Source organism: Macadamia integrifolia, chromosome 5 (assembly GCF_013358625.1).
Source record: "Macadamia integrifolia cultivar HAES 741 chromosome 5, SCU_Mint_v3, whole genome shotgun sequence".
Classification (NCBI taxonomy): Eukaryota; Viridiplantae; Streptophyta; class Magnoliopsida; order Proteales; family Proteaceae; genus Macadamia; species Macadamia integrifolia.
In genome coordinates, this window is record NC_056561.1 from 28,052,206 (window position 1) to 28,065,780 (window position 13,575).

Consider the following 13,575-nt stretch of genomic DNA (forward strand, 5'->3'; position numbering starts at 1 on the left):
GCATGTCAAGCCCTGGTAAGGTTCTTCGCTTTGCATTGCATGCTTCACCGCTTGTGCGGGCCCCTGTCAATTCCTTTGAGTTCCATTATTGCAAACGTATTCCACCTCACTTTATCCATCATATTTTAATTCTTTATGTAACATCATCCTCTATTTCTCCTCCATTATTTATGATTGAGCCTAGATACCTAAACTAATCACTTTGTGGGATCCATCCTAATGTAATTAAAGTTACACACCATATACTTACCGTTTGATTCCAAGGTTGATCTCCATGTTCCAACTTGGTGTTAATCCTTGCTTTTGTTTCGTCCACTCAACTACCCAAGCAATATCATTAGCAAAAACCATACACCAAGGGACCTGATCTTAAATGTCTTTGGTTATGGTAAGCGCAAACAAATAAGGGTGTAAAGTTGATCCTTGGTGTAATCCAATTGTAATTATGAATCCACTACCTTGATCCCTCCAGCGTTGTTACACTAGTCACCACCATTATACATATCTTTAACAATGTAATGTAAGGTTATTTACCTTAGTAAACAACCCCAGATGATGTGTAAACTCCAAACCAAACTCAATTACAAATACAGATTCACCCAAATTAGGCCAAATAGAGGGAAAATAAAGAACTCACTTACCCAGGCTCAGTTGAGTCTTAAACCTGGATCGAGTATAGCTGATGTTATCCCTAAATAGTCCCCCTAAGATGGCTGGAAGTAGATTAATAGAGAAGAAACCAATCAGCAAACAGATCCGGACAGAATTAGAGTTTTGCAGGCTGTATGGGAGAAAACCTGCTGTTGGCAGGTAGGGCCTCAGATGCCCTTGAAACTTTGGTCGAAGTAGAACCCCTGTAGGTGCTCTACGATCCCTCCAAAGGGTTTTGGATTTGGACTGCAGGATAGGGAGATCTGGCCAAATTCGATCTGCACAAGAAAACCCTAACAGGTTGAGTTCGAACTTGACTTGTTGGCTGATCTTCAAGCTTCAATGATAGATGGTCTCCAAGGCTTCAATTAGGTTGTATTTAGTTCTCAATTACTCTCTCACAAAGATCAAACAAAGAGAAGAAGAGAAAACACAGAAGGGATAGTAGTCCACAGTTCTGAGTCTCTCACCCACAGTTATCTCAGCTGTTGAAACACAATTCTTTTTCAGAATAGGAGCATTCATACCTGCAATTTCATAAATTCATCAAGGTGTTTTGTGTTACAATGCCTCTTAGTAGAGGAGGTTAAGGACTCCATTGCGTGGTGACAAACTGAAAATAAAAAATTATTGACTTAGACACAAAACTACCTAATATCATTAACTTGTTCACTAAGACAGAAATTAAGACTTAACTAGGGCCTTCTAGAACACCAACTTGACATGCCAAACTTGTAGTTGACTAAGTCAAATCAAGCTGGTTCAATGGCTGCTTGGATGGGCTTCTAGAATTCATAGTAATAGAACAAAATATGTAGAAAATAGCTGGTTCGAATGGTCAAAACAGGGCTGACTCTAAGCTGCAAAACTGAACCAGAATAGAACCCAAAACTGGGCTGGCTCGATAGCCCTAAGGCTGGGTTGATTTCTTCCTCCGATAGTGTAGACCACCATGGGTATATACATCACTATGTCCACATTTTAACTTGAAACACACCTCTTCTTTACTACATGCCAATTTACTTTACTCTGCGATAAGTTTTTTGAGGTCAAAATAAAGACCATATGGAGATCCTTTTTGCAATCTCTAAATCTTTCAATTGGTCTCTTAAATAATTAAATAGCTTCTATTGTGGATCTTCCTCCCATAAAACCAAATTGGTTTTCCGCAATAGTAGTTTTTTTGTCTCAAGCAAATTTCAATCTCTCTCTCCCATAACTTCATAGTATGACTTATTAGTTTTATGCCTTTATGGTTATTACAAATTTTAATATCACCTTTATTTTATGAATTGGAATACAATGCCTCATTTATTCCTACCATTATTTATATATATATATATATATATATACAATGCCGAGCAGGGCCCAACTTGAAGCCTTAGCCCACGCCCGGCCCGGCCCAGCCCAGCCACAGGACTAAAAATCTCAACCCTTGTCCAGCCCACGGGCTGAAAAGCCCTGCACATGCCATGTTGGGCTTAGGTTGGCTTCGGGCTCTCTGGGTCCAACTTGTGCCCCTTTGATCATATATATGTATATTATAAAATTAAATAAAATTTATTGATACTGATTGATTTTCCAGGAAAATATTTTACATTGAAACAAACGGAGCCAAATTTTGTAGGTAAAATACTAGTAACTTTAGGCTCTATTGTGTGGTTCTTACATTAATAAAGTTCTTGTTTTGCTGCATTTATCTCTAATCTGCAAGACTGATGGATGGACAATGTTATTAAGCTCGAGATATTGCATACCTGCCCCATACATTGAATCTTTATACTGTTAAGTTTCAGGGATATTGGCCCTCCATATAACTCATAGTGCAATGATACTAACGGATGGATTTACAGGCATCTGCTGATCAGAGAAGCAGATTGTTAATGGCAACTGATAGATTAGATCAGTCCAGTGGTCGGATTAAGGAGAGCAGAAAAACAATGCTGGAAACAGAAGAACTTGGTGTCTCAATCCTTCAGGATTTGCATCAACAACGTCAGTCTCTCCTGCATGCAAATAACACTGTATGTACTTCCCCCTAATGTCTGACTTGTTTATGGTTCATTAATAGTATTCTGCTGTGCATTCTTTTTTGCTTTTCTGCTTTATTATATGTTTCACTGGCTGGTACTTTTGTGGTTGTGATGTTTTGGTATGTTCCTTTTATCTTCACGTGTGAAACGACTACTTAATAGATGGTCTCGGTCTTTTATTCCAGTAAGAAATTCCATTGTCAATCTGAATGATTCTATGACTCGGCTTGGTTTTTCCTCCTGGGATATCAGCCAAAGATTCCTAAATATGGCAAGCCACTTCTTTTATAGAGACCTTTTGGAGTTTGGATTGCCCATGTCAATTTTCTTGGTCTTCCTCAATTGTATGGTCTAAAAAGGGGGCTTCATTTTGCCATGTCAACAGGATTTAAGGTTTTAAGAGAGGGGTGGGGGGTGGGGGGTGGAGGGTGGGGGGTTGGGGAAGGACATGGCCAACAACATGGAGCCATTTTGGGCTGCCAACTGGGTTGCTATGTGGAAAATGCGATGCCACCTAGATTTTTCATTGCTCGATAACGCAAAGTGTGCATTGATATGTGATGTGTGTATATTGTATTTTGTATTTTCTGGAAGTCTTCAACAAAAATAAAGGGTTTACACATGCATAGTAAGGAATATGGATTGTTAATTCAATCTTAACACAATAGCATATGTTAAATAGTAAGCGTAATATGCATGGATTTGAATGAACTGAATGCGTAATGGTTTTTTTTTTATTAATTACATGTGATGGATATTTTCTTTACTGGGCTATTGAAGAACCTGGAATGGGAAAGTTCCACCATTCTTTTCCCTAAACTACCCATTTAAGCTGGCCTTTGTAGACTAACATCTTGTATCTCATCAAATTGAGTCATTGAGACAGTTGCAGTATGTCAGAGATGGTTTTGATGAGTGACTATAGGTTAGATATGCTCAACTTTGGGCTGGGGAAGAAAACGACAGTTAAGTATGAGGTGCACCTGACTCATCAAAAGGCAAGGGTGTTCACATTGGTACTCATGGAAAGGCAAGGGCCCTGCAGTGAATTTAGACATGGCATTAAGTGGCCATTAGTATGGATTTTACTAAGGTGCATTTGGGATGACATTAGTCGTCAATATGCCAGAGGTTCTTGGTAATAGACATTCCCTGTTCTCCAGTCCATACTTGACCAGATCCTGATACCAATCTGTTATATGTGGCTTAGGATTTTGGATGCTGGCTTCTTTAGGAAGAGCATTTGCAACATAGGTGTCTCCATAGGCAGTACGAAGTTTTAGCTCTATGATTAGATGATCAGGATTGGGAAGATTTTCTGGTTGTATTGTACTGAATCAGGGCTGGTGTGATGAGTGTCACTTGTACACTCAAGAGTAAGGCGCTTCCCTCTGATGAATATGGGACCCATTGATTTGAAGTTCTGAAGACCCGCATGCACTTGGTGATGTTGATGAGCAGAGTGTTATTCCCAAGTTTGTGTTCATGGATATGAATGTGCAATTTAGCTAATGGTCCTTTTCCATTTTCAGCTTCATGGGGTTGACGACAACATTGGCAAGAGTAAGAGGATTTTGACCACCATATCAAGAAGGATGAGCAGGAATAAATGGATAATCGGCATCATAATAGCAGCTCTAGTTGTTGCAGTCATCTTGATCCTGTATTTTAAGCTCCGCTAGGGAGGTATGCTTGTTCAATTGTGTTTTTACCTACTATTCTCTATAATTGCGGGTGTGTTTGAAAATGATGATCAGATGCTTGTGTGGCCAGTATATACTCATTCAGATGCTATGGTGTTTTATATTCACCCTTTCAACACAGTCTCTGCCCATTATTTGCCTATGGATATAGAATAATCAAAAGCTGTCATTTTCCTCATTCTGTTGGTGTTTCATCTATGTTAAGTTTATATTGGTGAAAGCTGAACAATACAACAGTTTTGTGAACTTCGTCTTCCTCACAGGGTCATTCTACCATTCCATGTGGACAGGGACGGGAAAATACTAGCACTATGAATGAAATCCTTTTCCGTACTTACGAACCCTCACAATCATTGCCATGTGATTTTCGGAACTTTTTTTTTTCATTCACTCCCAAAACTGACAGGTGATACGAGGGTTCATAAAATTCTGTAGGTATTTTGTTTGTGGTACTACCATTCCTCCATGGATAGACAAAGGTGGCTTCATATGATAGAGGACTTCACATCTATTGCTAAAATTCCAGCCTCGAGTGAGTGAAGGTGTTTAGAAGTGAGTTCGGAATCAAATAAAATGGCAGTGCCATTTCATTTGAAATTGATAAAAAATGGAATATAATGACATTCTGGTAAATTCTCACTTAGATTTACTTTTAAGACTGAGGGTTTATTCTTAAAACTTGACTAGTGAGATAGGGTTGGGTTTTCTATCACTTGTGACTAACACTTTATTTGTATATGATTGTGGACTGAGTTTTGACCGAGTTTCCCAAAGGCCACAATGATTGGGAATCTAATCACTGAGCGGGTTTGAGATGCGTGCGGGGTATGAGGGTTATTTTGGAAAGGTCTTAAAACCCTATAAGGGTTTGTGAACTCTAAGATGAAATAGTGAATCACATTATGTGGCGATGTAAAACTTCTTCCAGTGATTACATGGTGATGGAAAATTCTCCCAGTGATTGTTGTTAGATATAGAATTCTACACTGGATTTAGTGATTTACAATTAAAAAAGAGTATACTACCCCATGGCTGCTCTTCTAAAGCTCAAATTTGGGTCAAAGTTTAGCATAAACGTCAGAGATATGAATAAAAGAGGTTGGGCTGTTGAAAAACCCCAAGGAGCAATTCAATACAGTGGGCCGTATGATTGAATAAAACCATTAAACACATGGCTGATTCAAAGTGAATCCTATCCATCCTTATGGCCCGGTTAGAACTTTTCAGATCATGTGGCACATGGCACATATCAGGTGGGTTATGTTGCCAAGCTTGGCAACACTGGCACCTTTTTTAACATCGGCAAATGCGATAAAAAATGTTGCTGGAATGAATAAACCTTATATGTAAGGAAAGTTTTCTTATACCACCCGTCATTGAAAACTTAATTTGGTGTAATTTTATGATTTTTGAAAAATATGTACCATACCCTTAATAAGTAACAGCATTAACTTAAAATTTGAACAAAAAAAAAAAAAAAAAATTAATCCTGTTATGAACCTCTACATAACAACCCATCTCCTCCCCCACTCCGCTTCTTCATTGCCGGCACATTCCCAACCTCTGATTCCATCAACAATCTCTGCATATTCTTCTCCCATTCAACAAAATCTGCGTGTAATTCCTTCAAGAACAGGCATTGCCGTCCATTCCCTGGATCAAATGTCTCTTTCACCTACATCATTTTCAACCGAAATTAATCTTAAAAGGCAAGATTTTTTCAAATCCAGAAAAGGAAGCAAATATTGATCTGCGTTTTTTAAGAGATGATCAGATTTGGGATCACCTTGTATCAATTGACGAGATTTTTTCCACTTGCACCTACACTGATTAGGGCTTCTTCTGTAGCCTTTCTTCTTCATCTTTGTTCCAACAATCTCCCACCACGTCTTGCAAATTCCGTGGTTCCAGGCTTGCAGTCCAATCATCAAAGAGATCATCAATAAAAAGGAATGGGTTTGCCCGTTTCCTACTCTCTCTCTACTTACTCTCTTTCTCTCTCTCTTATTATCCTTTTTCTTTTTTAACCTAATTAGCCTTTCTTTTGCTTCTTACAGTCTAATCCCACAAAATTTTATTTATTTCAACAAAAATAAGAGAGAGAGAGAGAGAGAGAGAGAGAGAGGGGGATCAAATTAAGCAACTTATGCGCTGTGTGATGAGTAATGACCCATACCCAGCCTTATTCATCCTCGTAAATTCATATAGATCATCAGAACTAACAAAGCACCCTCAATTAGGTAATCTAATTAATGGGTTTGTATCGTTTTTAATTGAAACAATCATTGGGTTCTTTTGTTAATCTGTATGGTTCAGATCCTGATCACCCAGAGATCACGAGGTTCCAGAAAAAAATTTCCATTACATCTCGCTGGTGTTTGGTTGCACTTGCAGCGGCAAAGATGAGATCATGTTCATCTGACCTTCGTTCTCTCCGCTTCTCTCTCTCTCTCTAGTGATTTCTCCAGAAGAATATAGGCTACAATGCCTTTGGTGCTGAGGAATGATTTCTTATCCTGCACATTAATGTTGAATTTATTTATTTATTTTTTAATACTAGAACACTTTTTTTTTTTTGAAGATAGGTATATTCCCTTGTAGATTTTGTTTACTAGAACACTTTCTCAGGAGGAGCTTAGATGGGTCTTTTTGGTAATACCATTTCTTGTTACTTTATCTGCCTTCACAAGAATCAAGTAATTTTTCAACATTTGAAAGTGACCCTTTGTTAATGCTTCAAAATGTATCTCGTTGAATATCTATACTATGTTAGTGTTCTTGCGGCCCTCATTCTTTCTTCTCCATTTGGACACAAAAGAGCTCACAAAAGGAGATCTAATGTGTTGTAGCAGATCTAGAACAAGTAAGAAGGTATTCATCAAGAATTACATCGAGTTCATCATCAACATGCTTGGTGTAAGGTACATAAGTACATAACAATCTCCCTTAGTTTGATTTGAAATCGTGTTCTTGTATTCTATTTGGGATTCTATTAAGATTCAATGTAACACTCTAGACCAACTTACAGTAGTATCTGGGTAGACCACAAAGGACAAAAATCAATGCATGTTTTGCATTTTGAATCATATATATTTTATGATATTGTTATGAGTCAATTAGTTTTGGTCGATTTGAAATTTTTGATTTGTGAGATCAAATATCGTTTGTAAATTTTTTTATCCTATTGTTTGGTTTTGATTCAAAAAAAAAAAAAAAAACATATATTATTGTTATCGTGGCCATGGTCCAAGCAATGCTACAACTATTGTTGCATGTATAATAAATTTTCCTCAACTGTGCGTTATTCAACCGTGCAAGCTTGGATGCTCACATCCTCATAGATCAACCCATAACCATAGTTAGTAAAATACGTGTATAATACGCGTATCTGAACGTTTAATTCAAAAGTTCATAATTTGGAGTATCAATCCAAAAATACTGTTTAATACACGGATTTTAAAGATAACCATATTATACACAAATAATATTCGTATAATACATTACATACTCAACAAAACTTTTGCATTTAAAGAAAAAAAAAAAAAAAAAAAACTAAGATTAACCCAAATGGGCCAAATCTAACTCCCGACCCTTGTCTTCTATTAGGAACTTTAATCGATCGAAACTATAACCCTTCTTCTTCCCTCATCTAAGTAAACCAAAAAAATGAGGAACCCTTGCCCCAGTGACCCCTTCTCCTCCATCTCCGTTCTCGGCGGCCAACAAGCAAGGGCGATAGGTAAGACATTAATACCCCCTAGTTTCATTCTCTTCTCCATTTCTCTTCCCATCGATTGTTGAAAACCCAATCAACCCTTCTTCTTCTCCGTTTCTCTTCTCATTGGTAGCTGAAAATCCAATTGATGACGATTGCATCTGCAAATAATTTTTAATGAGAAACAAGAAAGATTCAAAAGAGATGACTCACATGGACAAAGATGGCCATTGGCAAGATTCTCCAAAAGGGGTTGAAATGAAAACCTTTCTAGGAAATTTAGTATACAATCGCTATTTGAATTGGGCCGACAATTATTTACAAACATAATTGCAGTCAGACAATGTGAAGAATTAGAAAGAGGGAAATGGCGCGGGTCTTCTCCTCCCTTTGTTCTTGCAATACTACATCTGAGAAATCAAAGGAGTTGAAGGGAGGAGGTTCTTGAGCCTTAAAATTTATCTGTGACCGGTCTTTGATTGTACCCCCATAGAAATTTCAAGAAAATCTAAGTGCATCTCTAGGATGAACGATTGCAAACACTTATTCTCTATTTTCTTGAACCTCGTTTTTGTACCAAGAAGAAGAAGAGAACATGTAAAAGTTATGAGACTAGATGAGGTTTGATTCTCCTCTTAGTTCTTTCTACCATACCCTTTTTAGGGGTTAAATGTAATTAATATTAAATGTGAAAATTCAAAAGAATGGAAAAGGATTTCAAATTGTTAGATTAGATTTTAGTGTCCATAAAAGCATGGTAGATTAGAATTTAGTTTCAAACAATCAATTTTAGTCCTGGATTTTTGCTCTCGGATTTTTACAGAGCAACCGTATTAAACGCGTATCGTATCATTGCCGTACACGTTTTATTGCATTAGATTTTTTAAAACGTATTATTACCATATGTTCCATTTAGTTGCCGTACGTATCCGTTTCGTATTATTTCCATCCCCGAACTTACTAACTATGCCCATAATTATAGGCACTAAGGGCACTATGACAGCATCACTAGGCTTCTAGGAAGGGAACTATGTTTAAGCAATCTATTTGCATTTTTTCAAGACTAGGTCGAAGCTGTGATAGAGAATCCGTCACCGTTTTGTGGTCGGGATTTCAACCTGGTGGTTTTACGACGTTTCAGATCGTTCGACGGCCTATTTTGGTTAGAACCAAGATTTTCTCGATCGCGTAATGAAGTTTTCCAAAACCCTTAAAGGGGGAATTTTTCAAGGTGTTCTACCATTTTAATTCTTGGGTTTTTCTAGCCTTTTTTTCTGATTAAAAGAAAAAGAAACAGCATAAAGAGACTACATTAGGGGTTTTTACAAATACTAGAGGATATACTTCCTGAGTTAGCTATGGAGAATAGCTGATGCATGGCTGGGCAACCATTTATATTTTTACAGTGAAAAGTAATTTCTTTTGATAAATTCCTGATTTCCAAAAAAGTGGCAAGGTGAAGTAGTGGCCAAGTTCCTCCATCTGGCTATGGAAGAAGCTATAGGAGATTCTGTTCTGAGAACTAAACTTCTTTCAATTTCAACCTCTATTCACTGCCATCTTCAAACTTGCTAGTATTCCTTCTGCTTTGATATCTTCTTTCTGAGTAGCTGTAGAAGAATTAATGTTGATGATCCAAAGCTTACCTTGAATAAGTAATTTGTACGCCCATCCTAAAGCTGAGTTCAAAACATTAGTAGCACCAACACAAACCAAAACTAAGTATGAAAAAAATGGGTTTAAACATATGGGATATAATTTAAGATGAGCAATCCATTTATTTATGTTTGTTACTATTGAGGAGGGGTTGCAATTTATACTAGATGCAATTATTTCATTTCTATGTTTACATATAAAATATAAAGTTATAGAAAAAATGTTGAATATCCATACGAGCTAAGAGTGGGGAAAATTCCACCTGTTCAAATGTGGATAAATTTGAGTTCTGAAAACGCAATCCTAGTGGTCCAACTATCTAAATATGTAACGAGAAGTCACACAAAAAGAAAATGTGGATTATTGTTTCTTTATGTTGGCTACAGAAGGCACAAGAGGTATCTATAGCCATCCATTTTCCTAGAAGGGACCATACTGGAATGCCCTTATGAGAAATTCTCCATAGGCCCAAATAATCCTAGCATTTGACGCTAAGATTATTATTGACGGAAGTAAGCGATTATTTGTCGAGTATTTTTGAGCCAATAGAAGCCAGGATCGACAACAACAACGGCTTTGCCTTTAGTTGGCTAGCATTTTGTTAACTAGTTTTCGTTCACGATGAGGAAGAGAGGTATATTCCCTTGTAGATTTTGTTTACTTAAAATAAAAAGAGGTAAGGGTTTTTGTAAAAGGAAACAAAATCTTGTATAAATAAGTTTCCTGTTATGGAATGTAGCTGTATCCATCTTAAGGGAGAAAAAACCTTTAATGTTCAAATCGAACAGAATTAAAGATTTTGGAAGAGAATGCTACTATTAAGAGAGACACCCCCTACATAATACCAAATTACGTTCATACCCCCTACCGTTAGTCTCTATTAGCGAATATTCCTTAAATGCTAACACCAGCTGTGTTACTTTTTTTAAAATACCAAAATACCCTCATGATAAAGTAAACTAGCGAATATGCCCTTCTTCTTCTTCTTCCCCAAATAAAAGAACCAACCACTGTTCTGAAATCACTCATGGAAGGAGTAGAACACATCTCCTAAATCCATGTATAACGTAGAATGACCAATATCTGATTTTGGAACTTCAGATTTTGTACTCTAAACACTAACATAGGCCATACTGATACATGCTAATAGTTCTCATGATTGCTATAGATGATCCACATACTTGCAAAAGCCTATGATCTATGGCAATCACTTATTTCAAATGAAAGCTAGAATAAACCATGAATCTCCTCCTCCTATAAGGGTTGTGGTCGTGTCTGAACTACAAAAATGTATTCATCAATCAGACATCCTTCAACATCCTATGGACACCCAAAGTTGCGCTTAAGGAAGAAACCAATAGCACATGGATGCTGACCGAGCTATTGGCAGAAAATCGGGTCAATTGTCAACGGTTTCTTGCTGTAGTCTACCATCAAATGGATAACTTCCCCATCGGCAGGGCCAGTACTTCAAACCAACATCTCCTCACTGAAATTAGCAAATGCTCTTGTGGTCACTTTGCCATCAAATTTCATAGAAGATACATGCCAAGGTGTTCCAAGGGTGCCTCCTGATGCTAGAGTTTCACCAAGCGCAGGAGCAATCTCAGCTTCAACCAAGTTGTGATCACGGTGTGTTGGGCTAAGGGTGTGAAGCACAAAGGACAAGTCTGGTGACAGCATTTCCTACACAAGTATAGAAATCGTAGTTGCTTCCTGTGGCACACCTGCAACTCGACGACTTAGCACTGTGAGGAATTTTATGTGGGCTTAACTAATACCGATTGATCCATTGGGCCCAAACAGTTATAGACCCACTCTGATTAGGAAACTCCTAGTTTTTTCCATTGTGGGAGTAGAATAGGGTTTTATGAATTCTATTATAAATAGAATACTGATGGTCCCTACAGTCATTACTTAACACTTTCTTAGTTTTGGGAGCACTTCTTTCTCACAAGAGCAAGTGCACAGAAAAAAAGGAAACCCTAGAGTAAGAGGCTATAGAAGAGTTCAATAGAGAGACTTCACTTATGTAGTTCTTCATTATCATCTTCATGGGAGTACTCTTTAAGCACATGTGACAGATGTTCGTGATCAATACTCATGGGGATTCTAAACTTACACACCGATATTCTCCTACTCCCATTGATTATCATAGATGGAGCAAATCTATATGTTTGTGTGTTCTAAGATCTCAAAAATCATTGATCTTGGCTTATGGACTACACCTATGGTTTATCTCTTCTATGATTCTTGTATTCTAAACACTATAGGGTTGTTGATATGATTCTATGGAGTAGAATCCCTGACAATTGGTATTAGAGCCAACCCCTATGGTGATTCAAGAAAAATCAATTTAAAAAAAAAACATTTTTGTATAAGGTTTGGATCCTAAATTTATGAAAATCGTCATTTTACAGTCGTCTAAAGGTCTCGGATGGAAAAAATTTCTTCATGAAAGTTGTAGGGGACGAGGAGACGAATGCGGTGATATAGGAGTTGGTCAGAAAAAGAAAAGAAGTTATTGTACAGTTATTAATGTCTATTACTTTTCTTTGAGAGCAAAAGTTAAATAAAATTTATTTTTTTGACATGAATATGAATATCTCAACTCGGTTAGGGTTTTTGAGTTAGACTGGATTGACTCTGTTGACTATCTAATGGGTTGGTTTGACCGGGTTGACCATTGTGTTAACCTATAGACCTGGGTAATGGTCGACACGATTTTTTTGCGTTGAATCCAATTTTTGGTACTCTTCATTTTGATACACTATGAACCTAGTTTTGAGCAACGTTTAGGGATTGTTTTATGGAAATTATAAGTATAGGAATTTTGTTGTTATTCTTTGTATTTCTCTTAATTAAAAGAAATAAAAGAAAACCAGTCTATACATCACTTGCATGTTAACATAAGAACTAATTTATTGGCTAATGAAAGATCATGCCTTTGTTTACATTTGATTTGTAGTTCATGTTTAAATAATCTACAAATTTAAACTACCAAGTGTAGTTGCAAGCTATTGCAGTGGAATTGATGGAACCTACCAACGTGATAAAATTCAAAGTTACTGCAATAGGTCTGCAATTCAAAGGTCTTGTCTTATTTTCAAAGACATAGAAAATTATTGACAGGAATTAGATAATGCTTGTCCAAATTCAAAAGATAAGCATAAATGCAAGTGTACTATAGGTATATTAACCTAGAGGTTGTTATTCACCCAAAGGTGGTAGTAATTTTTGAAATTGAAGAGTTCTCACAGTCATTGTAGTTTTTGAGTGGATCAGTGTATTCCAAACCCAAATGTTAGAAATGTAGTTGCGGTTGAAACTCTGATTATGTTTAATGGTTAGCATTGTAACATTGTTTTTTCTTGATTCTTCATTGATATTACATGCTTAGGATATATACATGCCTTCATTGTATGTTGGATTAATCATTTTTCTTGTGATAAACCATTAAACTATATGTCTATAACAGTGGTTTGAGGATATGGAGGTCTCTATGTGCCTCAAAGACCTAGTTTTCTATATTAGGAAATCCAAACCAAAAGTATGGTATTCTGCTTTTAAAGTAAATAATTTTTTCCTAAAATGTATTGGACCATTGATTAATGGCAACAGGGTAGATGAGTGTTATATGGCTATGACCATAGGTTATAAGTTTATTTTATATGTTATATTTGCAATCTGATTAGACTAATCTGGATTGGTTGGGTTGGATTAGTATTAGTTTTTATCAATCTAATACTAAGTTCTCAAACATTGCCATTGATTTTGAAAACCTGTTTATGAACATTAATTGATTAAAATGTGTGGT

The 13,575-nt window shown here is 36.8% G+C and overlaps 1 protein-coding gene across 1 annotated transcript in view; it reads left to right on the top strand.

The window, feature by feature from the left end:
• LOC122078409 (vesicle transport v-SNARE 13-like) overlaps window positions 1-4,565 on the top strand; it is a 9,210-nt gene extending 4,645 nt beyond the window's left edge. The window contains exons 5-6 of the mRNA XM_042644379.1: window positions 2,505-2,675; window positions 4,217-4,565. Coding sequence (XP_042500313.1) covers window positions 2,505-2,675; window positions 4,217-4,366 — 321 coding nt within the window. The 3' untranslated portion in view covers window positions 4,367-4,565. The remainder of the gene's footprint in view (window positions 1-2,504; window positions 2,676-4,216) is intronic.
• Window positions 4,566-13,575: the final 9,010 nt, after the last annotated feature.